Here is a 26296-nt window from a genome sequence, read left to right as displayed (position 1 = left end):
AATGATACTTACCTTGCAGACCCCTGCTCCAGCCTGGGCTCGCTCGCTCCCTCCCTCTCCCATGGTACCGACACTTACCTGTCAGATGTCTTCCTTCTCCGGCCGCTCTCCTCCTCTTCACTCGCGCGATCTTCGCGGTGCCGCTCGGCTCCTCCTCTCCAAGCTCCACCTCCTTGCCGGTGATTGGCCGCCTGTGTGCCTCTCCTGAGCTACAGTGCCGGCGGCCAATCACAGGCGAGGATTGATCTCGAGGTGTGTCCAGATGACAGGGGCGGCATGTCATCCCGCCCACACCTGGAGACGGCGGTGGCGGCGAGGAGCGGTGTCTCGGTTCCTAAGACCATCGGAAATATGTGTTTTCCGATGGTCTTAGGCGACCCCTGTGGAAGCGTCGTTCGACCCCCAAAGGGGTCGCGACCCCCAGGTTGAGAACCGCTGCCTTAGGGGTATATTTATAAAACAGTAAATGGCTTCAGCTTATATAATAGCAGTGTGAACAGCAAGCTTTTACAATGCATATGCAGAGCTTTCAGCAAGCTTTGTTGAAGTTTTTAAAGTACCATTCACAGATCCTAATAGAAGTACTGATTACTTTAAACAAGCAACTAGCAGGCTTCAGCACTACTTGAAGTTTGTTAAAGGACTTCTGAAGGTCATGAGCAGCTTGGGCCCTCAGCACTCCCATTAAGATCTGTGTATACTGTAACATTTCCAAACAGGAGGTGAAGGGCACTTAAAAGCTTAAACAAAACTGCTTAAAACTTGATGGAAACTTTGCAAAAGCTTGCTAAAATTTTATAAAAGCTTGCTGTTCACACTGCTCTTATACAAGCTGAAACTCGTTTGAAACAGGCCAATCTGATATTCAACAAATATTCACTGCAGGTGATTCACAACCAGTGAATGTTTGCTGAACGTCATACTCACTCACATTATAAATTCTGGCATCCAATGCCTCTGATACTTCATTGTGCCTGAATATTGTATATGATTATTCAACATGACTGCTCCCCACATGGATTTAGAACTGTATTATATTAAAGTGATTATAAACTTTCACCTTTAAAAAAAATAAAAAAACAAACATGTTATACTTACCTCCTCTGTGCAATGGCTTTACACAGAGCAGCCCCCATCCTCCTCTTTTGTCAACTGCTGGCGCTCCTAGCCCCTTTAACCCACTCAGTGCGCCCATAGCAAGCCACTTGCTATGAGGTTATTGTGCGGGCTCACTCCTGAACCTTGCTCTGTGTGTCTATTGACACACACAGAGCATGGTTTGGCCCCGCCCCTTGCTCCCTCCTCACTCGCTGTGATTAACAACAGCAGGAACAAGTGGCTGCTGCTGCTGTGTCTGAGCCAATGAGGAGGGAGAGAGCAGAGAGCCTCTGCTCTCGTGCACATCACTGGATCGACCTCAACCCATGTGGCCTTACTGAAGTGGGCCTCTATCCGTGGGGCTGCATTTAAGCGTAACTGCACACTCCCAGAACAGAGACCAGGCTGTTACTAGGAGCCCAGGGTCCCATACTATCGACCATGGGACTGCCCAATGCTGTGTTTTCTTTCTCTCTGAATGGAGGGAGAGATACATTGTATCTCTCTCTCCTTGCAGAGAGAAAGATGTAAATAAAAAAAGTGTGTTAAAAAAATAAAGAAAAAATAGCTAGATGAAGGTTTGATCTAGGTCAGTGCTAGGGTTAGTGGTTGGGTCAAGTAAGGGTCAAAGGTTAAGGGTCAATGATCGGGGTCACAGTCAGTATATTTTTGGCAGGATTTTTTTTAAAAAAGCTTTTTTTAAATTACTATCAGTGTCAGTGTGTAGGATAAAAAAAATCAAAAGGAACACCATTGTTTCTGGGCTGTGCTACGGATTCAAACAACTAACATACACATATGTGGTATCAATGTGATCATCAGGAGCTGGAGAATTTATTTTGGGTTCTTTGGTGGTAGGTTATGGTAAGCTCTAACCATTAACACCTGCGCTAAAAGCCCCTTATACTCCAGCAGCTGTATTGCATACAATATGTGCTTACATCTATGTTACTCACAGTGTACAGCGCTCCTATAACCAATCATATACAAATGATTCACCTCATATAAAAATTAAAATACATAATTCACAAGCTCATTAAAGTGAAAAAAAAAAGTCCACATAAAGTGTAACTTCTCTACTCTCATATTATGTATAAAGTGCTTCATTCGAAATTGCGCAAATTATATCTTCTCTTCTGCCATATAATTAAAAGTGCTCTATGAAGAATAGTGCAAACAAGAGTTCTTTATGTCAGTACTGCCTTCAGTGCTTCACTTCACCACCATTCCGGAAAACTCACCAGATAACCATGACCTTTCACTTAAGAGTTGGTCTATAAGCGCTTTTTCCCCAAGGGGTTATACATCCAGGAATCCACCTCTTCTTGCTCACAGTGTCACCAGGGACATCATAAAATCAGAGGGGAAAGTGGCTCCAATAATGTAAAACCCCTTTATGAAAAAACAATTTGTGCAAGTACAAAAAAAACCCATCAGTTTATGCGCTCACATTAGCCTGTGCATTCCGCCCTGCACCCAGGTTAAACAGCCTACTATTGTGAGGGGTCGGCTGCACTACAGTTTAGTGCAAGCCCGGTCCATTCTGCCATTCAGGTGTTCTCACCAATTGCGGGTGTCTCCGCCGGTATGGAACAATGTCAGTTCCTGTAGCTTCACTTCTAGGTTATGGTAGTAGCAAGAAATAGACAGCTATATTTAAGCATACATTTTTTACTATTTTGGGCCAGTTTTCCTTTGGTAATAAAAATAAAATCATGAGATATCCATGACCAATTTACAAACAAAAGAAAGTTAAAAAAACAAGGTATAATCCACCTGGATACAAAAAGTAGTAATGATACATACGGTTTTACTAACACATGTCAAATTTGAAAAAATTGTTCAGGCATTAGCACTTGTTTTATCCTCAGTTATTAAGAAGTTAATGCAGAGAATGCATTAAGGTAAAAAAAAACTGATATCCGTTAGAACCACTTTAGGGCACTCAAAGACTTGTTAGAACCATGTTCATTTGTCTTTTACTCGTGACAGATTCCTCAACAAAATATGTTCCATAATATGAACAACATGACAATGCCTTCTCACCGTGCTATAGATATGGAAGTGCAGTGTTGTCACTCTAGAACAGGACTACAGCAAACTTTCCTCTCCTCTATGACAGAGAGAAGAGGTGCTCTGTAGTCTCCAGAGAGACCTAAGAACTATGATACCTGATGACACTTAGCACATGAAGTTATCAGCTCACAAGATTCATGGCAAGATCAACAGTTTTTTTTTTCACTCCCTGAACAAATAGAAGAAAATGCTATCATAAGGAAAGATTAAAGTGGAGCTCCAGTCCCCCTAATAAATTTTTGGTAAAAGCAGATCCACGATGACCTTTCAAATAGCATTAACAATTGGAATAATTCAATAGTAAAAGCATTGTAATTACTTAGTAATTATTCAAAATTTACCATGATCTTGGAAGCAGGCAGGCGCCATGATGGCGGTGGGCATCTGAAGCCCACAGGTATTTATTTCAGGGAATCAGTGCTGTTGGCTATCCCAGCATGCACCACTCGTTCTCGTGCCTGCACAGTACAGACACTGCTCGGCGCGATGTACACACTCTGCAATTCCAGCATAGAGCACAGCGTAGGACGCAGCAGGATACAGCATCCACGTCTTCGTGTAATCTGGACTCCGGTAAAATGGCGCAAAACTCCTCCCATTTGCGTCATTTCCGATTACAGGAAACCAAAGGACTCCTGGGATACAGGAAACAACATCCCAGGAGACCTTGCAAATCGCCTTACAACGCCATCGCCTAAGCAGCCGTGACCGGAACTGCAGGCTTGCAGTGGATTTAAAAGGCATGTATATTAAAAAGAAAAAAAAAATATCCAACTTGTTCTTTATTTCACAGGGACAACATAATCAGGTAAAGTATGAAAAATGGGTGGAACTCCACTTTAAAAGGGACACAATTAAAAAAAGTTAATTATTAGTTTTAAAGCATATGGAAATGCTAACTACAACACAATAATTCCTAAATTGTATAATGCCAACATTTGCCTTCAATATTTTGTAGATTTGGAATATTATTATCTTTATAGTCAGGACTGAATTGGCCTGTGCTGATAAATTATTTGTATTACCCACTGGTAAAATGATCATTTACAGGGCATAACTGTGGTACTACAATCAGTAAAAGAATTCAACATGTTTTTCCCTATAGAAAGCATCAGCAAAACACTTTACAGAGACTAGAATTGGATTCTGTCTACAACACATACAAAAAACGTACATACTGACTGTATCTCTCTTGGAAGCAATATGAAAGATGCAACTAATCACAACACAAAGGTGTCAAACTTCATATCTACAGTCTGATCACAAATAAGAAATGTCTTTGGATATTTTTTCCTTCTCACTTATAGCCCTTCTGGCTGTCTACTAGGCAATAAATACCCAAGAAGGAATAATCCTGCCCACAGGCTGATTCAGTTCATTTTAAGTGACTGCTAAAATTTATACAGAGAACCTGCACTTTGGAGACAGAAGCAGTAAAACTCAGAATTATCATGACTGCGTTAATTGAGAGGCCTAATGAGATTGGGAAGGATTCCAGATTTAACTGTAACAAAATATAGCAATGGATTTCCTGAGTTAATTATCTGGGTATTAGCTATTGTGTTACTGTAAATTGGTGATTCGAATCATACAATACTTATGACTGTGAATCCGTCACAAAGCAAATAACTCTCAAATCTGATGGAGCAGCTACATGCTGAAGCATGTAAAGATGTGAAAAATGTCACTGCTCAAAAAACAAGTAGGTGACCTCATAGTCCAGTACCTGATCATTCCATATGGAATAGGTTTATTCCTTAAATTACATGAATTGATGTGGTTCTTATTTCATATGGTTACCCTACCAATCACCTCTGTTTGGTATTTCTTTTTCATTAAAGCCCAACTCCACTTTATTTTTTTTAATTAGAAATAAATTACCCAGCACGTGTTAAAATATAAAGAGCAGCTTTTTCTGCAATACTCACCTTCTCGCAAACTATGTTCCTAAGAGACTTAATACTCTGTCCAATGACGCTCCTCTTCCGTGCTGAATGGTGTTCATCATCATCTAACCCACTTCCTGTGAGCCTAAAGCCCAGTACACATGGGCAGAATATCTGCTGGTACCAGGTGGTTCAATAGAAACCAGCTGACATTTGACCCATGTATTCACCAGCCTGTCCAACAAAACCTTGCCAAATGGCCTGCTTCTATCAAACGGGCATCCTGGAAAACCAGCATCCAATTGGCATCTGATCAGTGTTGGCAGCCAATAGCTGTGAACGCTGACTGGTGTATTCTGGCAGGGAGGCAGTCCCCCTGTCAGAACACAATAGCTCAGTGGGGAGATCGCTGTACTAACATAGGATAGTTAGTACAGCAAGCTCCTCCTGAGCTCTTCTGTTTTGTTTGGTTCAGCCTGAAAACAGTGCTCACATATTGTTACATGAGTGTACAAAATACTCCCCAAGAGTAAGGACCGCACCAAACTAGATGAGGGGAACCTGTGACATTATGGGACCAGTCTGAAGGCTTTCAGATTTGAAGTATGTATGAGTTTTTATTTCCCTAATAGGTAGAAGGAAATGCTGCAAGGAAAGGGTACACAAAAGCTGGAATTAGTTTTTAATTGGCCCGTTTTTATAATTGTCCTTGTACTTTCTAATACTCTTTATTATGTTATAAAACAAATAAAATTACCTGAAAGGGAAATTTTACCAATGACCATGCAGACAAGCAAAATCTGACAGAGGTTCAGAAATCTATTCAACCTTTGAGGAATAGAACATATATGAGGTTTGACAAATTAATTCCCAGAATGGACTGTAAAAAAAATATCAAACACCTCTGCATTCTTCAAAAGATCGGATGAAATTAGAAGACAATGTTCTTTCTGATCTGCTGTTAAAATGCGAAGCACCAACTTTGCAGAAATATTTCTCATTCCCAAAGATACTGTTACAATCTGCCGCACTGTTTCCCTGTTCATTTTCAATTCCTCTGCCATCATTCACACATTCAATCTTCAAACTGAGCATACAAGGGTTCACACCATGTCAATATTTGCATCCATCCTTTGCATTTTTGGCTGCTCACTTCTTGCGTCATAGTGGACATCTTCCCTCCTCTCATTTAACTGTCTATGCCATTCTAAAACACTTGATTTCGTCATGGAATGTTCACCATAATGTTTTACTGGCACTTTTACCAATTTTCCCGCAAAATGTTATGTTAATCTGCTGCTCCAGATTCCTGTCACTCATTTTTAGCAACAGTGCAACACACACGTAAGTTATTTCTTTTACTACTCCATAAAGACTGAGCCAACTGGTCTGCAACCCAGGCGAGTGCGAGTTAGAACATTTCTGAGCAAGCTCAAGTGAGAATGGCTGTGTGACTCACCACCATTGTGCTATGCCATGGGCATTCCAGGAATTACATTATCACACCTCTTAAAGTAGAACCCAAGAATAATAATTGTGCCCTTGAACGAAAACCCTAATTTGTATTTGAAATTCAATATTAAGCTGACCTGCTCAACCACTGTTATTGTCACAGGGACCTCCAATACTCCAGTTTCTTTATCAAAAAATTCAGCAGCATCTTCAAAAAGAGAGTGTCTGAAAAACAAAAAAATTATAAATGTCACCAACAAGGGAACAAACGTCAGAATTCTTAAACTAGACAATCAAACACGCACTATATACAGTACTCAGCATTAGTGAGTACACCCCTTTTGAAAAGTAAGATTTTAATCAATATCTCAATGAACACAAGAACAATTTCCAAAATTTTCACAAAACTGAGTTTTATAGGACATTTGTTTAGCTCATTACATGGAAGTAAGGTTAATAATATAATTTAGATTACAAAATCTTCAGGGTTTTTTTTTATTTATTTAGACACTGTACATTTACAAGGAAGTACCATCACACAGTAAGCAATATGGGTGAACATAAACTTCACACAAAACATTTACTAGCGCATTATGACACAACATGCCACAGTATTCCAGTAACCAGGAACGGTAGGTTAGATACAAATTGTCCGTTACATAAACTATTATAACACCACTGATACTAGAAATGTAGGGTAATGAACCTGAAATACACATAGTCTAGCTCAAACTTCCTTATTTTAAAACAAAAATTTGATCCCTCACATCTTGGGACCATAAAAAGACAAAAAAAAAGTGCGTAGAAAAATTTTGTATCTTGACTCTCAGGGAAAGGAAAAAAAGGGGGAGGGGGATTGGGAATGAAAGGGAAGATGCCAAAATGGGAAGAAGAGATGAGACAGAGAGGACGGAGTGGGAACACACTGACAGTACTGGTAGCAGATCTGGTGGATGGAGGGACAGAGTGGCACAGGAGCCCCTCACTTCTTCTACTCCTCTCACATAGGACCTACCAAGTCAAGGGGTTCAAAGTTTAACCTCCAGAAGGTTATGCTGAGAAGGACTCAATCATGCTCAGGGGAAGCGGGCACAACGTCCAGGTATTGTGCCGAGCAAGTGTACATCGTCTAAGGCTTCCATGTTTCCCAAAATACATCTTCCTTGTTGTTAAGGGAGGCAGTACAAACTTTCCATAGAATTAATTTCATTCAACTTTGCAAACCAATGACCCATGGATGGGGGAGAGGTTTGCTTCCACAGATCTGGAATGCATGCCTCAGAAGACGAACTGTCAGGGAGCGTCTATAGCAACGTAGCAGTACCGAGTTGAGATGAAGGAGGTAGGCCAATGGGTCTGTTCCCAAATCCACTGAGGTCAACTGCGAGATTAAGTTCCTCACTCCTGTCCAGAACTGATACAGCAAAGGGCATTGCCAGAAGACATGCAATAGAGTGCCCTCTTTCTTCTGATAGCGCCAACACAATCTGGAGACTGAGGGGTAGAACAGATATCTGTTGTCATCGTCCACCACAAATGTCTATGGAAGAGTTCAAGCTACCATAATACTTACTCCCTTTGGCTTCGGTATAGGGTAAGTGCTGTGATATGCTACAGGGTACGTATGGCTAAATAGCTTGGGCACTTTCTCCCCATGGAAATGTGTCTCCTGTAGGAAGACCACCTGGCTCCGCAACTTAACCAAGTCACGTAATAATCTTGTTCTCTTTTTTGGGAACATTCAGGAACATCGCTGTGGTTTCCCCCATCTGTCCATCTCCCCTGGCCTCATCTCAGAAAAAAAAGGGGGGGGGGGAAGGTTTACGCTGAGGTAACAACACTAATAGGCAAATATGCCTACTTGCCTCAGCGTCTACAAAATAGAGATATACGCTACCTATCTAACCCAAGGGGATCGGGAGGGCCCTATGGGTGGATAGAACCATGCACTGGCACCAGGAAAGTATAAAACAAATGCCAGCCCCCCCCCCCCGCGTACTACCCAAGGGCCACCGAGTAAAACACGCTACATAACACACAATATAACCAGCAAATAATGACCAACAACCTTATACTCTCCATGAAGAAGCAGCCTTCAAGAAGGCATGGGAAGACAGCCATCACCAGGGGCACCACCAGTCCCCCCCTCCCCCTCCCAGTTAGAGTCCCACCATAGTTTTTCAGTTCTTGTCTCCCCATTGCATCATGTGTTATCAGCACTGAGACTGCCATCGTAGCCCATGCATAACTGATAGAGGGTTCCCACGAGTATGGCATATACAAAGGAAGGAGGCCCCATATTGCCTACCAGTAACCATCCCATAGTAGTATTAAATTCAGGGGTCCCCCCCAGGAATAGATATGTGAGCTGTGGGAACTCTCCAAATCAGCCATCCACCCACAGAGCTGTGGGAACCCAACAGCAGAACTGTGGGAGCGCTCTAAATCAGCCATCCAACAACAGACATGGTGGACCTCTAGAGATACATGTAGCAAAATAATCCAGCTCAGCCGAAACCTCCTATATGATATCAAACCTGACATGAAGGCACTCCAGTCACCGACCATGAGTTTCTCCTTGATTCACAAGGGTCATTAGTAGTGACCGTCTTCCTTTATGATCTCTGTGTTCAGAGCTCTGGTTCTGCAGGCCTTGGAGACCGACGAGAGGTGGAAACATTTCTTGATCTTGCACAGCACACTCGAGGTGGGTGAGGAGCCATAACGGAGGGAGCCCGACTGTCATCTGGCTACTCCAGACAGTCTGGAACATCCACCGGGGTAATTTCCAGGAATTGAAAAAGATCAGGCAGCTGAGAAGGGGTATGCAAAACAAACGATTGGTTTTGCTTGTTGATGAGAATATGAAAGGGGTATCCCCATCTGTAGGTAGCCCCCGCAGCTTGTATCACCTCCAGCAGAGGGTGCACCATGCCCTGCATTCGCTTGGTATGTCAAGAAAGGTCCAGATAAATCTGAATATGCGGCCCGGCAAAGTCCAATGGGCCCTTTTGCCATGCCTTATGAAGAATATCTTCTTTTATGGTGTATAAGTGGACTCGGCATAAAACGTCCCTAGGAGAGTCTGGGCCTCCAGATCTGGACAAAGGAATTCAGTGTACTCTAATTCCACTCCGTATCAGGGGCCTTGCCCAGAATAGTGTTACAAATAACCCGGATCATGGTTCTAAGGTCAGCACCCAAGGTAGATTCCAGAATTCCCCTTAAAAAACGCAGATCGTTTCTCCGGCTACGATTCTCTGCATCCTCTGGGCGGAGAAGAATGGTAATAAAGCGGGAGGAGGCACAATATTCCTCTTGCTTCTTCCAGGAAGGAAACCCTGGCATCCACCTGAGATAACTCTTGCCTGACCTCTGATATCTCCTTCTGCGGAGCACCTTCAATCCTCTGTACCATAGATACCAAGTCTGTTCTAGAGGGGAGGGCCTCTATGTCCTGCCTGGTAGGTAAGGCCTGGAGGATGGATCTGAGCTCAGAGTCCATGGCCCAGTGTTCCTTGCCTGATTTCTGGGAGGGCTCTGACTTAAATGGGGAGGGTTCCTTGGTTAGCCATGGGGTAGGGATAGGGGACAGCAGCATCGGGATGTACGCCACGCTCTGCAGGAGGCTCAGGTCTGATTCTATCATAGGTTGCTCTTCCCGTGCTGTGTGTGCAGCCTAGCATCTGGGCGCCATCCTGGCCGTGCTGCGGGTGCCGCTGGAAGACATGGCTGGGGAGAGATACCTGTGGATCCCCGCCGTGCACGGTGTCCTGGTGTGCCCAGACTGTCTCCAGCCCCTGGTTATGTGAGTGTCGGCTCGGTCTGCTGTAAATAGCCCTTAGGGTAGCCACGGAGGATCGGAGCTCTCGGGATTAGCAGCCACTCAGCCTCATGAATTGGACACGCGTCCCCAAAATCTTCAGTTTTACTCAAATTAGTTGATGCAAACATGAATACATCCCACAACAAAAACTACTACATCTAGTATTTTGTATGATCTCCATGATTTGTAAGGTCAGCACCAAGTCTTCTAGGCATGGAATGAACAAGTTGGCAATACATTGCAACATCTATCTTTTTCCATTCTTCAAGAACAACCTGTTTTAAAGCCTGGATGCTGGATGGAGAGTGCTCAACTTGTCGCTTCAGAATTCCTCATAGGTGCTCAATTGGGTTCAGATCAGGAAACATACTTGGCCACTGAATCACAAGACTAGCTAAACAGATTTACAAAATCTCAAAAATATTGGAGGTTGGGCCGACCCTATATATTTGTATTTCAGTGGGAATTTGTCCATTTGCCGATAGCATTACCCACTTCTAGATCCATTAACAAATTTCATCAAAAGCCCAACTAAAGCCCAAACTTTTTGTTTAGTTTTGGATACAGTGGAGAGGGATCAGGACACCTATCAAGTTTTTATTGTTTGTAACAAATCCATCTAGCACCCAACCCTTACTTGTATATGTTGGAAATGCATAGCTAACAGTGATACTGTATAATAGCTCAAACAAGAAAAAAGCCAGCACTTAATCAGTAGATCCCAAAATTTTAACGAGGTTATATTGAAACAATGACAGCAACATGTGCAAAAATAGGCATAATACATCACCAATGTTTTTTTTGTTGTTTTTGTCTTTTATCAAGGTGACAGACAGCATCTTTATTGCTGTCTGTAACACCACTGAGAAGATTTTCCCTTTCAATTTGTCCAGGTGATCATTACCACATAAAGTAAAAGTGAAAGAAAATGTGCGACCAGCAAAAGCAGTAGAGGGGAACTCTTCCAATGGGGACACTAGATCTGGTGAACCTAGTGACAACCTGGAATTTCCATCACTTTGGAAGGATGTTCTCTCAATCCCTGTTGTGCCTATGGAACAAGAAGTAAAGAGAAATCTCCCCAATGGGACAGAGATGGCAAAAAACAAAACAAAAACTGAAGCAAAAACAAAATGTTTTGGCTTTATTTGCACTTTAAATACTCCACCTAATTGTCTTTGCATTGTGCTGCACTTGGAAAAATCCCTGTGCTAAGCGATAAATTCCTATTCGTAAACTTGATACACACATATGAGTTTAGATTTACTGAGCATTAAACTAAAAGCATTCATTTTTAAGGAGTAATGATTTTGGCTTCAGTTGTTATGCCACCTGCTTATGGTGATGTACAAATTCAACCTGCATCCAAAGTTAATTAAACACACATACGCCAGCCCAACGTTTACAAGCTGTTCTCCTTCTTGTAGGCTGCACTTCAAACTCGACAGCAATTTCTCTGTCCATATGTCACCTTGATCCAACAATCGTTCTTTACGACCTCAAGCATATCTAATATTAGAACCTCCACAGGGTTTACAGGAAATAAGCAAGTACTCTGGAGTCATGAGAGACATAACAATCACTAGGAATATAAGTACGTTGTTCTGTCAGGTTATTACAATATTTTATTTACAAGTAAGGAGCATTGCAGGAAATAAGACACATTCCTCTGATGACCACAACAATAATAATACTCACACACACACACACTAAAATATATGTGTATTGGCTAGTCTTCTAGTGAAGCTGTCAGTGGGTCAACCTAATTAGAAAGGCACTACCTTAAAGTGGTACTAAACCTACAACAGTAAAATCAGTCTGTATATGCAGTAAAGCATGCTTGTTATACTCACTGTGGAACCTAAAAGATTAATCCTCTGCATTGTGTAAAAAGGCTGTTTGATCCTGTCTTCTCTGATCCTCCCCTTCTCCTACTGTCCCCAAAACATCTGCTGATAGTACAGACCTCTAGGAGGCACTCTGCACATGCTCAGTTTAGTGTGTATGGCTAGAGAGTTTTTATTTTCTTTGGGAGAGTGCATGTGATCAGCACAGGGCCAAATAGCACTGTCCAGACAAAGGGTAGGGGTCATGCAGCCTAGGACAGTCAGAAACTAATGAAAACTCCTCCTACAAGCTTTAACCTGTGCTCGACCGAACACTGATAAAATTCACAAGATTGCTACATACTGCTGATTGTATTTACAAAAATAATTGCATTTCCATTTTGTGTTTAATGTGGGAGACCAGATATACTTAATGCGGGGTCCTGGGTTTAGTAACACTTTAAGAAGAAAGTGTAAAGAGGTTTATCCTTTGGCAAATTTGCTAAAACTTAACTCTGTAACAAAGCTCTTGTCACCAGTGTGACTCCACACTGGCGGGTGTGTCAAACACTGCATTCAAAACCAGACAATAAGGTTTCACCTGCAAACCCCTATATCACAATTGTGCCCTGCAGTGACAATGGCTCAGCAGGAGGAAACAATGGTGGCCAGCAGAAGGTACCAATATTTGAGCAGCCCAAGGTGTCGGATCCTACAGTCATCAGGAACTCTGCTACAGAGTGAATTTAAAGCAAATAGGCTGACAGATAGATATGTGTAAACCTGCTTTCTTCCCAGGGTAATGCCTTTCTAATTTTGTTGACTGGGGGTCAGATAGAGAATGTGAAATAGTTTAAATGACAACATTTTTATAAAAGAAAACGTATTACCTTTATGTTTCAGCTCCAAACCAGATTCACTTTGCTTCTTACAGTTAATTGTACACCAGTCTATCTATATTAAGTGTTCCCTACAATGCTTAGACCTGACATAATGACATTAGGGAGAATTGAAGGAGACAAAGGCTAGCTGGCTACTGTCCTGTAATTCGTTACTTTGCTATGGGTAAAAGTGGAAAGCTGGACCATTGTGTCTGACAAAATAGGTCATTCTTAAACAGGCACCTATCACTGATAAAACTGGCTCTCCTAGTATAATTTGCCATGGGGTGCACTGTGGCACCCACAATTCAGTATGGAGGGATGGTAGAGGGATGGGATTGCTATAAAAAGGTAGATTTTTCTGAGAAGGAGTTGGAGAATTTCTACAAATTTTATTGGGTTACTGAATATGCATATAGGACTTACAAATGTTTATTTTAAAAAGCCAGTATACCATACACCACCAGCTAACCACCAATCAGCTGCTGGTTTAAACTCATATCTCTCACTGATTTTAGAGGTGAGGTATCCACAAACAAGCTCACAGTTCCAGTCAACTTTCAAGGTCATTACAAGTGGTATCTCACCCTTTGTGTTGGATTTTCTATTGGAGTAAAACTGTACTAAGAAGAATATGTGGGCTGAGGAGATCTCTTGATACCAAGCTTAGGCATCCAAATTAAATATCTGGACAATACAGAGCACTTTGTGTATTAAAGTGTTACTAAACCCATCACAGTAAAATCAGTCTGTATATGCAGTAAAGCATGCTTGTTATGTTCACTGTGGAACCTAAGGGGTTAATCCTCCGCATTGTTTAAAAAAGGATATTTGATCCTCTCTGAACCTCCCCTTCTTCTACTGTCCATGATATAACTCATGATAGAAGAGAGGCTTAGAGGCAAGCTGCACATGCTCAGTTTGGTGTGCATTGCTACAGGGTTTTTTTTTTCTTGGGAGAGTGCATGTGATCAGCATAGGGCCAATCAGTGCTGTCCAGACAGAGTCACGGGTCCAACAGCCTCATAGGGGAGAATGAAAACTCCTACAAGCTTTAACTATTGCTCTGCTGGACACTGATAGAAGTCACAAGACTGGCTCTAACTGCTGATGAGAAAAATTTTTTGGCAGTTTATATTTTCTAAAATAATTGCATGTCCATGTTCTGTGTACTGTGGGAGACCAGATATAGTGAATGCAGGGTCCTGGGTTTAGTAACGCTTTAAGGAACAGCCAAGAATCTGGGTCACAGGAGTGCAGAACTCAGTGCCTTCTTGTAACCCACATATGAAGTAGGGCCAAAAGAGCTTTGGCCATAATTTGCCTTTAATTGTAATATAAAAAGGGTACTTTACCTTATGGTATATGATCATACCCATGCGGCCCAATTGGGCAATATTTATTCCCCTATAAGTAGAAATGTGGCTAACCATTATGATTGTGTAGTTCCTAAGCTTAGGTTCCTAGAATTGGAAAGGGTCCATCCTGATCATAGGAGTGAGGATTGAAAAAAAGCTCTCTTACGAAAAGAATTAAGATGGATTTACACTCTCCTTTCCTCACCAATGCTCTTTTCACACTCTTGCCTTGGTTCCTCCCTCTCCACCCTCGGGTACCTTCCCTCTAGGTTATTTTCCACTGTTAGAGGGGGGGCCACTGAGCGATCTGGCACCCTTTGATACATGGTAACATCATTGTGACGCTGTCTATGTACCAGATGTGACATCATCACACTTGGAAGTGACAGGGAACGCTCATGTAATAAATGAAGTGATTGCACATCCTTGCCATGTGCTTTTTGGTCCTACATCCTACATTGTTACATGGTGATCTGTGATAGGTTGTTCTGCCCACATGGTGTTTTTCTTTTTTATTCTATGAGGAATTTTTATTAGTTGATTGTACTGTTTAATCATGTGAGGTTCACACTCAGAGCCTCCATCTTCATAGGCGACAGTTTTTTTGTCAGCTCCAGTAGCACAGGTGAAATTGCAGATACTTTTATGTCCATCCATTAATTTTGTGGAGCTGAGTTTAATTATTTGAGCCTAATGTGTATACATTTTTTTCATTTTAAAGCTGGACTCCCCCCCCATTTTGACTTGTAATTGCCCTTTTGTGTGGAAGTGATTTCTTATATTCCTATGGCATCTGGCATCCTAGGATATTTTCATGGGCTTATATAGCTACAGCAAAAAGGTTTATTTGCTGTATTTTTGTATATTTTTTTTATCTTAATTGTGGTTACATTTGGTGTTGGGGTAGTATGGGTCTGGGCACTCACACCATGTTTTCTGCTTAAATGGGACTACTGAAAACCTCTGGATCATTTTTTTTTTCTTGGCTGATTTTCTTTTGAATTTGTTAACTGCAATTTAAAAGGGTACAGTAGTATCTGTATTAGACTGATGTACTTTGTGCATTAAAATTTGTTCTGTCACTATTGCTTGTTTATTTATAGTGCAGCAACACCACCATTGGACACCTGACACCTTCATGTAGTTGAAGTTTGATTGTATATGGTGACAACCATATAACATACTGTATGTGGTTTGAGGTAGTTAAAATAAGAAATAAGAAATATCCTATTCCAGCATGATTAGGCTCAAAGCTAGCTCCATAAAGACATGGTTTGATGAGTTTGGTGTGGAGCAACTCGAGTGACCTGAACAGACATCAACTGTACTGTACAACTTTAGGTTAAATAGGAAACGGGTTATGATCTTCTTGTCCAACATCTGTACCCCTCCTTACTAATGCTTTTTTCACTGAACAGGCACAAATTCATCCACTTTCCAAAATGTTATAGAAAGCTTTCCCTCAAAAGTGCAACGCCATATGAATGTCCATGGTTTTGGAATGGCATATCCAGCAAGCTCCTATGAGAGTGATGGTCAGGTGACTACAAATGTTCGTCCATATAATATATATATAACCAATACAAAAGTACTGTATCTGGCAGAGTGACCATTTAATAATAAAAGTCACAACGCCTAAAACAAACGTCAACTGTGTTTAAACATGATTATATATTTTTATATATAACTGATTGAGAAGATGCTAATTTATTGTAAGAGGCACACTTAACTGGGAGAAAGAAAAGTGAAAACACTACAAAGTAAACTAATTGCCTTTACGCACCACATATCTTTGATTAGTTGCATTCTGTTAATTACACCAGCCATCAACAAGCATGTCATTTGAAAGCCAAGAAAGGAAGACAGGCTGTTGTATAAATTACTGTAACATGCCTAAATTCAGTGTGTTAATTTATCATGAAGAGAACCATGCAGCAGCACCAGCTTTATTTCTTGTTCAGAGCTATAAACTTTACGTTTTCTGAGGATCCAGCATTTTCAGGAAAGTGACTAGCAAACAATCTTGAAAAGCTGCAGAGTTGTCACTTAGGGCCCTGTATTAATCACCAAAGTACCTGCTGCACAACACCCTGGATCCCCATAAATATTCTCCCTATGTGAGGCAGTTCGATGAGTCTTTAAATAAAAAAGCTGGGTGGAAAAAGTTGTCAACTAAGCCAAGAAACCTGAGTAATCCATCGTGATGGTATTTCACCCAAGCACTGAGCTTGCTGAAATAAACGCAGGTCCTCCGTGTGCCTAGGCAACAAACATTTTCTTCACAAATTGGCATTAAGAGTTAAGACTGTAGAAGATCATGTTCCTATACAAATGTGAAATGTGCAATCCGAAGTGATTTTTTCAGGCTCTATCAAGCAAATCATGTACATTTTTCTTAGTAAGTTTCCTTAGGTTTACAATTAGGTTTACAATTCACTGTTGGAAGAGTAAACTTTTGAACTTATAATTAACTTTTTTATGCTTGGAACATAAAATCCATTTTTTTTAGTTACTGCAAAATTGTTTTCTCTGAGTACACTAAGAGACACGTTGTTGATTGAAGATCAATTAGGTTTTGCAACCATTTCTAAGAGCAGGATGCTAGGTGCAAGAATAACTAAACAGGCAGCTAGAAGGACAGCCCCCTAGGTTGGGTTGACCTCTAACTGTCAGAAAGTCAGCTGGTAGTGAGCAGTTCAAAAGGGACAACCAAATAACCTTAGCAACAGGTCCAATAACTAAGCAGAGGGGCAGGTGCGGTGTTTTCCAAGTGTGATGTCAACAAGCAGTTCTAAATTGAGGGGCAGGCATACACCAACGTTTTATTATACACTGCGAAACAAAAGGGAAACACTAGGGCGAGTCGTAGACAGGACTTCACCCAAAAGGGGACGTTCTGCTTTATGTCCTCCTCATCCTCTGCCATAATTGACAAATTATTTTTTGGGGGGTGAATGGGTACCAAGTTTTGACAGGTTCCCACTCCTACTTCTGCTCTGATCACCTAGGTGATCTGAGCAGAAGCCCGACCCCTCTCTTTGCCTGCAGGCTTCTGGGACACATCGCAGGTCCCAGAAGGCTGCGAGATCATTCACAAAGTGTAGTGCAGCTCGCAAATGTGCAGTGGAAAGCCATCTGTGAAGCCACAAGAAGTCACAACCGGCTTCCTACACTACAGATGTTGGCACTGGGGACCCGAAGACCAGTGAATAACTGGCCTGGGTGAGGAGGGCACTGGATCCTTGGACAGGAAGTGTTCTTTATTTAAAAGTCAGCATGATTTGTAGCTGCTCGCATTTTTGTAGGATGAAGAACCTCTTTAACAATACTACTGCCTGCATGATCTTTAGTCAAAGCTAACATCTGCTGATGCAGCTAATCTACTTTGTGCAATTTTTAAAAGGCATGTTTTGAATATTAGGCCACCGCCTTACAAACCTAAGCCACTGAAGCCTGATGATGAAGGGCACACAATCTACTTACTGTATATCACTAGTGGAAGGAATAGTGATTGGAAAAAGGTGTATATTTATATATATAATATTATCTGGCCTAAGCCACTGAAGCCTGATGATGAAGGGCACACAATCTACTTACTGTATATCACTAGTGGAAGGAATAGTGATTGGAAAAAGGTGTATATTTATATATATAATATTATCTGGCGTATCCAAATAATAAATGTCCTTGATGGCAACTGTCTATCACTAAATACAAGCAGTCTACTTTCTTGAAGGCCACAGTAGCTTGTAGGCTAACTCCAAAGGCCCTAACCACAACCAGCATATGTAAAAGGCAACTTCAGTTGGATGTGCTGGAGCTAGAAAATTTTAAAATAAGATGAAAGGTGGAGAAGACTTTCAATAAAAAGAAAAGTAAAGTATTACTAGAGTATTATTAGTAAAGTATTACTAAACCAAGGATCCTGCATCCACTATATCTGGTCTCCCACAGTACACAGAACATGGAAGTGCAATTATTTTAGTAAATATAAACGGCTAAATACCTTTTCTCATCAGCAGTTAGAACAGTCTTGTGACTTCTGTCAGCGTCCAGTCAAGTACCTGTTAATTCTTGTAGGAGTTTTCAATTTGGTCTAGGAGGATGTAGAACAAATGACCTCTGTCTGGGCAGTGCTGATTGGCCCTGTGCTGATCACATGTACTCTCCCAAGAAAAAAAAACTCCCTAGCAATACACACCAAACTGAGCATGTGCAGAGTGTCTCCACATGATATGTCTTATCAGGAGATAAGAGGGGGACACTGGAAGAAGGTGATGATCAGAGAAGTCAGGATCAAATGTCCCTTAGGTTCCACAGTGAGTATAACAAGCATGGTTTACTGCATACACAGACTAATTTCACTGTTGTGGGTTTAGTAACACTTTAAGCTAGCCACACACAGTTAGATACTCATTTGAACTTTCATAGAAACATTGTTCATCAGAATACTCTTTCTTGCCATCGAGTCAACTAATTTCATTCTCAACCCCTTCAATTTTTGTCCAGACCAGCTATTTGAATAGAATTAAAGATATATTAAATATGTTTAATTACAAAATGTATGATTTTTCAAAATACATACATTCAATGTTGAAAAGCAGAATCAATTTAACCCCATGATTCATTAGAAAATCAAACAAATGTTCTGAAAATGAAAATTACTGAATGAAATTCTACTGCTGTATGGCCAGCTTTAGATCTCAAAACCACCAGATTTTTTGTAGAATAAGGAAGCATGCACGATAAAGCCACTATATCTGATACCCTCCTAACTGAAGTAAAAGCTACTTCACAGGCTATTGACACAGACCGGGCAGCTCAGGAGCAAGCACGTATAGGTGCCTCCATGGAAAGCAGCTTTCCAAGGAGGCACCTGCCGAAGAAGAGGAGCCTAGAGTGCCAGCGTGGGACTCAAGAAGAGGTTGATCAGGGCTGCTCTGTGCAATGCCATTGCACAGAGCAGGTAAATATATCATGTTTGTTATTTTAATAAAAAAAATCAAGGTTTAATATCACTTTAAAGTGAGGAATAACCCAAAATTCTGACTTGTCGCCAGAACAGGAACAGAGGAGAAATTTTCCAGTAGGACACTTGTTCCAATTGACAACTTTAAGGGATATTGTAGGGATTTACTCCTACTTCTTATTGCATCTCTGAGACATGTGATTAAGAAAAACCTCAGCAACTGGACACAAACTGCTCAAAACAAACCAACAGAGGTTACAGACCTACTCTATCAAAAAACAAAAAGTTTGCTTATACATAAACTTTAATGAAGTCTAACATCGCCACACAACTGAACAATCAGTTTTTCTAGACTTTCCCTTTAAAACTAGAAGGCCATAGTCATGAATTGATCCTTTTTGATCGGTAAATCTGCCTATCATATTAGCTTACTCAAACGCATAATTCAAAAACACATATTTCTTTCCCTTGATGTCGAATATACAATATGTGCGTGAAACATTGCTGCTTAACCATTCAAAAGCTATTTAATAAAGTGAAAGTTGATTTACTCTCCCTGCGAACCAAACCTGATTTTTAAGAGAACTGTACAATGTGTGATTAGGATCTCATTTTATTGCACAGTCGTTTATCTTTGAATTTTAATAAAACTTCAGAGTAATGCTGGGTAATGCTTTAAAACCCATAAATGCTCAATTTGTATGAAAAAAATGTTAATCTGGCTAATGTTAACAGACTGAAAGCTCTGCAATGATTTAAGAGCTGAAACACTGGCTTGCTTTTTAAAGCATTTAAACTGCAATATTAGCAGCCACTATTTTGTTCTAAAAACCAGACAGATATTTAGTAAAAGTCTCCCAGGACAGACTCATAGCGAATACAGAAAAGAAGTGACATTAAAATAAAAAAACCTTTCAAGGAAAATAATATACAGTTGTGCTCAAAAGTTGGCATACCATTGGAGAGTTGGTAATATACATTATGTATCATTTATAAAGAAAGCAGAAGTGAGCAGGAAGTAACACATTTCTTTTGTTATGGTATTCATAAGGTCATAACAGAATGGCACAATCATGAAACAAAACAAGGCAAGTAAACCAAATGAAATGATCCATGTTCAAAAGTCTGTATACCCTTAGTTCTTAATACTGTGTATAGCCCCCTTTAGCATCAATGACAGTGTGCAGTCTTTTGTAATAGTTGTCTATGAGGCCCTGAAGTCTTGCAGGTGGTAGAGCTGCCCATTTGTCTTGGCAAAATGGGTCAGGTCATGCAAAGTCTTTGGTCACCTTGCATGAACCACACATTTAAGATCTCCTCAAATTGGCTTGATGATATTAAGGTCAGAAGACTGTGATGGCCAATCCAGAACCTACCCCTTTGTCTGCTGTAACCAATGGAGGGTCAACTTGGCCTTGTGTTTAGGGCCATTGTCATGCTGGAAAATACAAGAGAATACCATGAGCAGCTTTTGTGCAGAAGAATGCAAATTGTCGGTCAGTATTTTCTGATAACTTGCTGCATTCATCTTGCCATTAATTTTCACAAGATTCCCCGTGTCTTTAGAGCTCACGCACCCCCAAAACATCAGTGAGCCACCACCACGCTTCACAGTGATACGGTATTCTTGCCGCTATAAACGTTGACCCCTCTCCAACCATAGCACTTATGGTGTTGACCAAAAAGCTCTATTTTGGTCTTGTCACTCCAGATTACAGTGTGTCTGAAGCTGTGAGGCGTGCCAAGGTGTTGTCCGGCACATTGCAATTGGGCTTTTTTTGTGGCATGGGCACAGTAAAGGCTTCTTTCTGACACTCGACCATGCAGCTAATTTTTGTTTAAGTATCGTTGTGGTTGCAATTTTTCTTGATCTATCTGACCTTGGCTTGGTATCAAGAGATCTCCAAATTTTCCGCTTCTTAATAAGTGATAGAAGAGTACTAACTGGCACATTCAAGGCTTTTGATATCTTTTTATATCCTTCTCCATGTTTATAAAGTTTCAATACCTTGTTACTCAGGTCTTTTTACAGTTCTTTTCTGCTGCCCATGGCTCAGTATCTAGCCTGCTTAGTGCATCCATCTAACAGACCCATTGACTATTTATACACAGACAATAATTGCAATTTAAAAAGCCACAGATATTGGAAATCAATCTTAAATTGGCATTTAACCTGTATGTGTCACCTTGCGTAACTGTAACAAGACCAAACAATTCAGTGTATGTAAACTTTTGATCTGGGCGATTTGGGTGGATTCTGTTATTATAATTTAAAAAGGAGACAAACAATTATGTGATAATAAATGGCTTCATATGTTCACTATCCTGAAGTAAAAGACAGTTTTTTGGCATGATCAGTCATATTTTCAATATCAATGCCAAAAATTCACGATTCCTACCAGGGTATGCAAACTTTTTGAACACAGCTGTATTGTTCCAGACAACGCACCTATCCTTTTGTAATGTGCAACATGTTCACAAGAAGTGTTGGAGGTTTGAACTTTTAAATGGACCTTCATTGAAAAGTAAAAATAATGCTCATTCCCCACCCCCCCCCCCCCCGTATATTAAAGATTTGCAGTGTTTTTCTTCGGGGAGCAGGTACTTTATTTGACAGGTACTGTACATGCTCCCACTTTCACCAATCCTTGCCTATGCGAGGATGACCTCTATTTACCCTTCCGTTCCTACCCCTGCTCGCAGCCTCTTGGGACATGTCACATCTTTCAGGAGGATGTGGAACCAGTCCTACAGTGCTACGCAATCTTGCACATGCGCAGTTGGGAGCCAGCTGTGAGACATCAGGAAGTCATAGATGGCTCCCACATCCACAATGGTTTTGACAGGGATCTAAAGCCCGGTGAAAAATTGGCTCCAGTAAGGACAGTGCTGGACTCCTGAACTGGTAAGTACCTGTCAGCAAGTGGTTATGCCAAGATCATGCGTTTTTTTTTTTTTTGTAAAACAGCCAGTGATAGGATATTCAGTAAACAGCCAGGATTGCTTACCACAGAGGAGATGGATGAACATTCATTCCCTAATCTCTCCAGTAATGAAGCCAGAAACAACATTGATTTTGTCACTTACGGTTTCAGATCTGCCATTCTCTTGTTATGCAGGTGCAAGACCCAAAATAAACCCTGGGTGAGTTGAGGGACACACACCTGCACCCACACGGATGTCATATTGGGACTTGCAGCTGCTGTGTCCCAACAAACATGAATGGGACTGTCTATATGGGGATGCATATAACACCTATGCACCTTGTATGGGAAAACTTGGCTCTGCATGGGGCATGGATGTAATCACCCCATGCAGATTTTAAGACCCCAAAGTCGATTTTGAAATTGTGCGACTAACAGTGAAGTCACATGATTTCAAAATTGGGTGACCTGCCGATTTCAGTTGCGATTTGCAAGACATCTGACACAGATGTCTATGCAAATCGCAACAAAAGTACTGCATGCACTACTTTAGAAATCGGTGCAGCTCCGACTAAGTTGGAACCACACAGATATGACCGCTCTAATAGCGGACAATAGGGTGTGACTTGGCATACGATTTGCAAGTCACATGGCATGAAAATCGCATGCCAAGTCGTACCCGATGTGATCCGGGTGTAGCATGTGTTTGAAAAATTAAATATTTGCTTTGGAGAACAAGTGGTTAAAAACAGCTTCTTCTAAGTGAAAACTGGCACATATTTTCTGAGAACAGAACAGAACAGGACCATATCGCACTGTAAAATTAAATAGGAACAGGAAAAAAACCTGCAAGGTAATCAATCACAGGTAACAATTCCTGTCGCATTGCCAACAATCACAACTACTGCTGCAGAGTTTTATCTGCAGACAACTGCTTGCAGAAGAGGACTTTGTGCTCCAAGATTTCCATACAAAAAAGCTTGAAAAATGTCCAGTTTTTGCTGTGACACTAGGATAACACTTACTTTAGATTTGTTACATGTTCTTATTCACAGGGGGGCTGAGGAGCTGTGTTTACCACAGTTCACCCTAACTGCACTGTGCTGACAGATCTCCTTCCTTATCAGCTGTAAACTAGATTTAAACATTGGCTGTCTTAACAAAGGGTTGAAGATTTAGAAGTTTTACTTCTCCACAGTATGGTAAATCTAAGTCTGTCCTTGGGACAGAGTCCCTCTGACATTGTTCAGAAATGTGTGCAGACAGCCACGTGGCCTTCTCCAAAGAAACCTATAAGATAAGGAATATTTTTTTTTATTTATATTTATTTAGTTTTAGATATGTTGTGTGAATGGGAACACATAAACATATAATGGGTTTTCCTCACATTGCATTCTTAGAAAGATCTTCGCAATGGCATCCTTCATATTTCACTTTTCTTTAAAGTGGAACTAAACAACTATACTTTACAGTCAAAGATGCTGCCATCCTAGTCTCTGTTTGATCTATAGTTGCCAATGCAATGTGATCAGCTATGACACCAATCATTTGATGGCTTGATAATTTGGTTGACAGATAACATAAGCACACTAATAACTAACAGTTATCATTCATGTCATGCCTTGAATATAACTGTTTTGTTGGGGAAACCATGTACTGTATGTTACCTTCGTTTCAATGTGCTCCATGTAATCACCTAGTCTTGTTTCATCAGCACACACAATACAACTTGCAAAATTAGTTTTCTTATGACAACAGATTGTATTGAATTGTAATTTTGTACACGCTTTGTTAACGCCTGTACACTGATGAGTTACCTTGAATAAATTTTTTGAACAAGAATATAACTGCTTGGCAAAACCATTCAATCAGCGGGTTTAGTTCCACTTTAGGTTACTGTCATTAATACGTTGATACATTCCACAAAGTTAAATCCAAACCCTTTGCAAACGGATGTTGCAAGGACACCTCTAGGAGAATTTAGGGACACTATAGTGTGCTGTTCTCAGATGCATGTTAACTGTTGTGCCTCCCAAGACTAATTCTTCCAAAAGCTGAGCTTTTTTTCCAATATCAATAGCAAAGTAAAGAACATTATTATTATTAATATTATTATTATACAGTATTTATATAGCGCCACCGCTGTGCTCAGCGCTGTACATTATAATGGGAGACAGTACACGAGACAGTACAGTAACAATACAATACATTAGGGGTTCCAGGGCCCTGCTCCTTGGAGCTTACAATCTAGGAGGGAGGGGAGAGTGGTACAGGAGGAAATAGCTGTGGGGGATGGAGTGGTGGGAAGAGCGGAGGAGATCAGCAATTAGGTGAGGGCGGGGTAGGCTTCTCTGAAGAGATGGGTTTTCAGGGTGCGCCTAAAGGTGAGGAGGGAAGGTGACAGTCTGATGGATTGGGGTAGCGAGTTCCAGAGGATGGGGGAAGCCCTGAAGAAGTCCTGGAGATGGACATGGGAGTAAGAGACCAGGGAACTGGAGAGTAGGAGGTCTTGTGAGGAGCGAAGAGTGCGTTTTGGGTGGTAGATGGATATCAGGTCGGTGATGTAGTTTGGGGCAGTGTTATGAACAGCTTTGTACGTCAATGTAATATTTTGAATTTTATGCGTTGGGCAATCGGAAGCCAGTGGAGGGATTGGCAGAGGGGGGTGGCGGATACGGAGCGGTTGGTAAGGTGGATGAGTCTGGCCACAGAATTCAGGATAGACTGAAGCGGGGATAGCCTGTGTTGGGGTAGGCCGGCGAAGAGGGAATTACAGTAGTCAAGTCGGGAGATAAGGGAGTGAATGAGTTGCTTTGTTGTTTCTGGAGTTAGGAACATGCGTATTTTGGAGATGTTGCGGAGGTGGAGTCTGCATGAATTTGTCAGCGATTGGATCTGGGGCTGGAAAGACAGATTGGAGTCTAGAATGACACCTAGTACTCTGGCTTGCGGGGTGGGGCTGATGGTGGCGTTGTTGGTCGTGATGGAGAGGTCAGGGGGGGGGGGCATGGGCTGGGGGGAAAACTAGGAGCTCTGTTTTGGCAAGGTTTAATTTGAGGAAGTGGAGTGACATCCAGTCTGATATGTCGTTCAGAAGGCTAGTGATTCTGGTGGAGACTGAAGGAGTGAGGCGAGGGGTAGAGAGATAGATTTAAGTGTCATCGGCATAGAGATGGTAGTTGAAGCTGTGGGAGTGTATCAGTTGACCAAGGGAGGAGGTGTAGATGGAGAAGAGAAGGGGCCCGAGGACAGAGCCTTGGGGGACCCCAACAGAGAGGGGGAGTGAGGGGGAGGTGGCAGCGTTATAGGTAACACTGATGGAGCGTTGAGATAGATAGGAAGAGAGCCAGGAGAGAGCGGAGTCTCTGAGGCCAAAAGAGTATAGTTTTTTTAGGAGGAGGGGGTGGTCGTCCGTGTCGAAAGCCACGGAGAGGTCGAGGAGTAGTAGCACTGAGTAGTGGCCATTGGCTTTGTTGGTTAGCAGGTCGTTGGTGAGTTTAAGTAGGGCAGTTTCGGTAGAGTGTAGAGGACGGAAACCAGATTGTAGGGGATCAAGGAGGTTGTTGTCAGTGAGGTGGGAGCTTAGGCGATTGTAGGCTAAGCGTTCAAGGAGTTTGGATGAAAATGGCAGCAGGGAGATGAGTCTAAGGTTGTTTAGGTCGGTGGGATCCAGGGAGGGTTTTTTAAGTATGGGAGTGATGTGCGCATGCTTCAGGGGGGAGGGGAATTTGCCAGTAGAGAGGGAGAGATTAAAGATGTGGGTGAGGAAGCATAAGATGGAGGAGGGTGGTGATCGTAGGAGTTGTGTGGAGACAGGGTCAAGGGGGCAGGTGGTAAGGTGAGCTTCGGAGAAGACCTTAGTGACCTCTTCAGTGGTAGCAAGGTCGAAGGAGTGGAGTGTTGAGGGGGTTTTAGTGTGAGGAATATTGGGAGGGGTGGAGGTCTGGACAGTGGCGAGGTCGAAGGAGAGGAATGTTGAGGGGGTTTTCGTGTGAGGGAT

At 41.6% G+C, this 26296-nt stretch overlaps 1 protein-coding gene across 6 annotated transcripts in view; it reads right to left on the bottom strand.

Annotated features, from left to right (window-relative positions):
- CFAP74 (cilia and flagella associated protein 74) overlaps nucleotides 1-26296 on the bottom strand; it is a 204189-nt gene that overhangs the window by 69930 nt on the left and 107963 nt on the right. For all 6 annotated transcript variants that reach the window (XM_089651853.1, XM_089651855.1, XM_089651852.1 and 3 more), the window contains exon 23: nucleotides 6650-6737. In XM_089651853.1, coding sequence (XP_089507979.1) covers nucleotides 6650-6737 — 88 coding nt within the window. The remainder of the gene's footprint in view (nucleotides 1-6649; nucleotides 6738-26296) is intronic.

The sequence above is a fragment of the Staurois parvus genome, unplaced genomic scaffold (genome assembly GCF_062004578.1).
Source record: "Staurois parvus isolate SC_StPar_1 unplaced genomic scaffold, SC_StPar_1.0 ptg000663l, whole genome shotgun sequence".
NCBI classification, from domain to species: domain Eukaryota; kingdom Metazoa; phylum Chordata; class Amphibia; order Anura; family Ranidae; genus Staurois; species Staurois parvus.
Note: the sequence above shows the minus strand (reverse complement) of the source record. Positions and strands in the feature narration are given on the sequence as shown.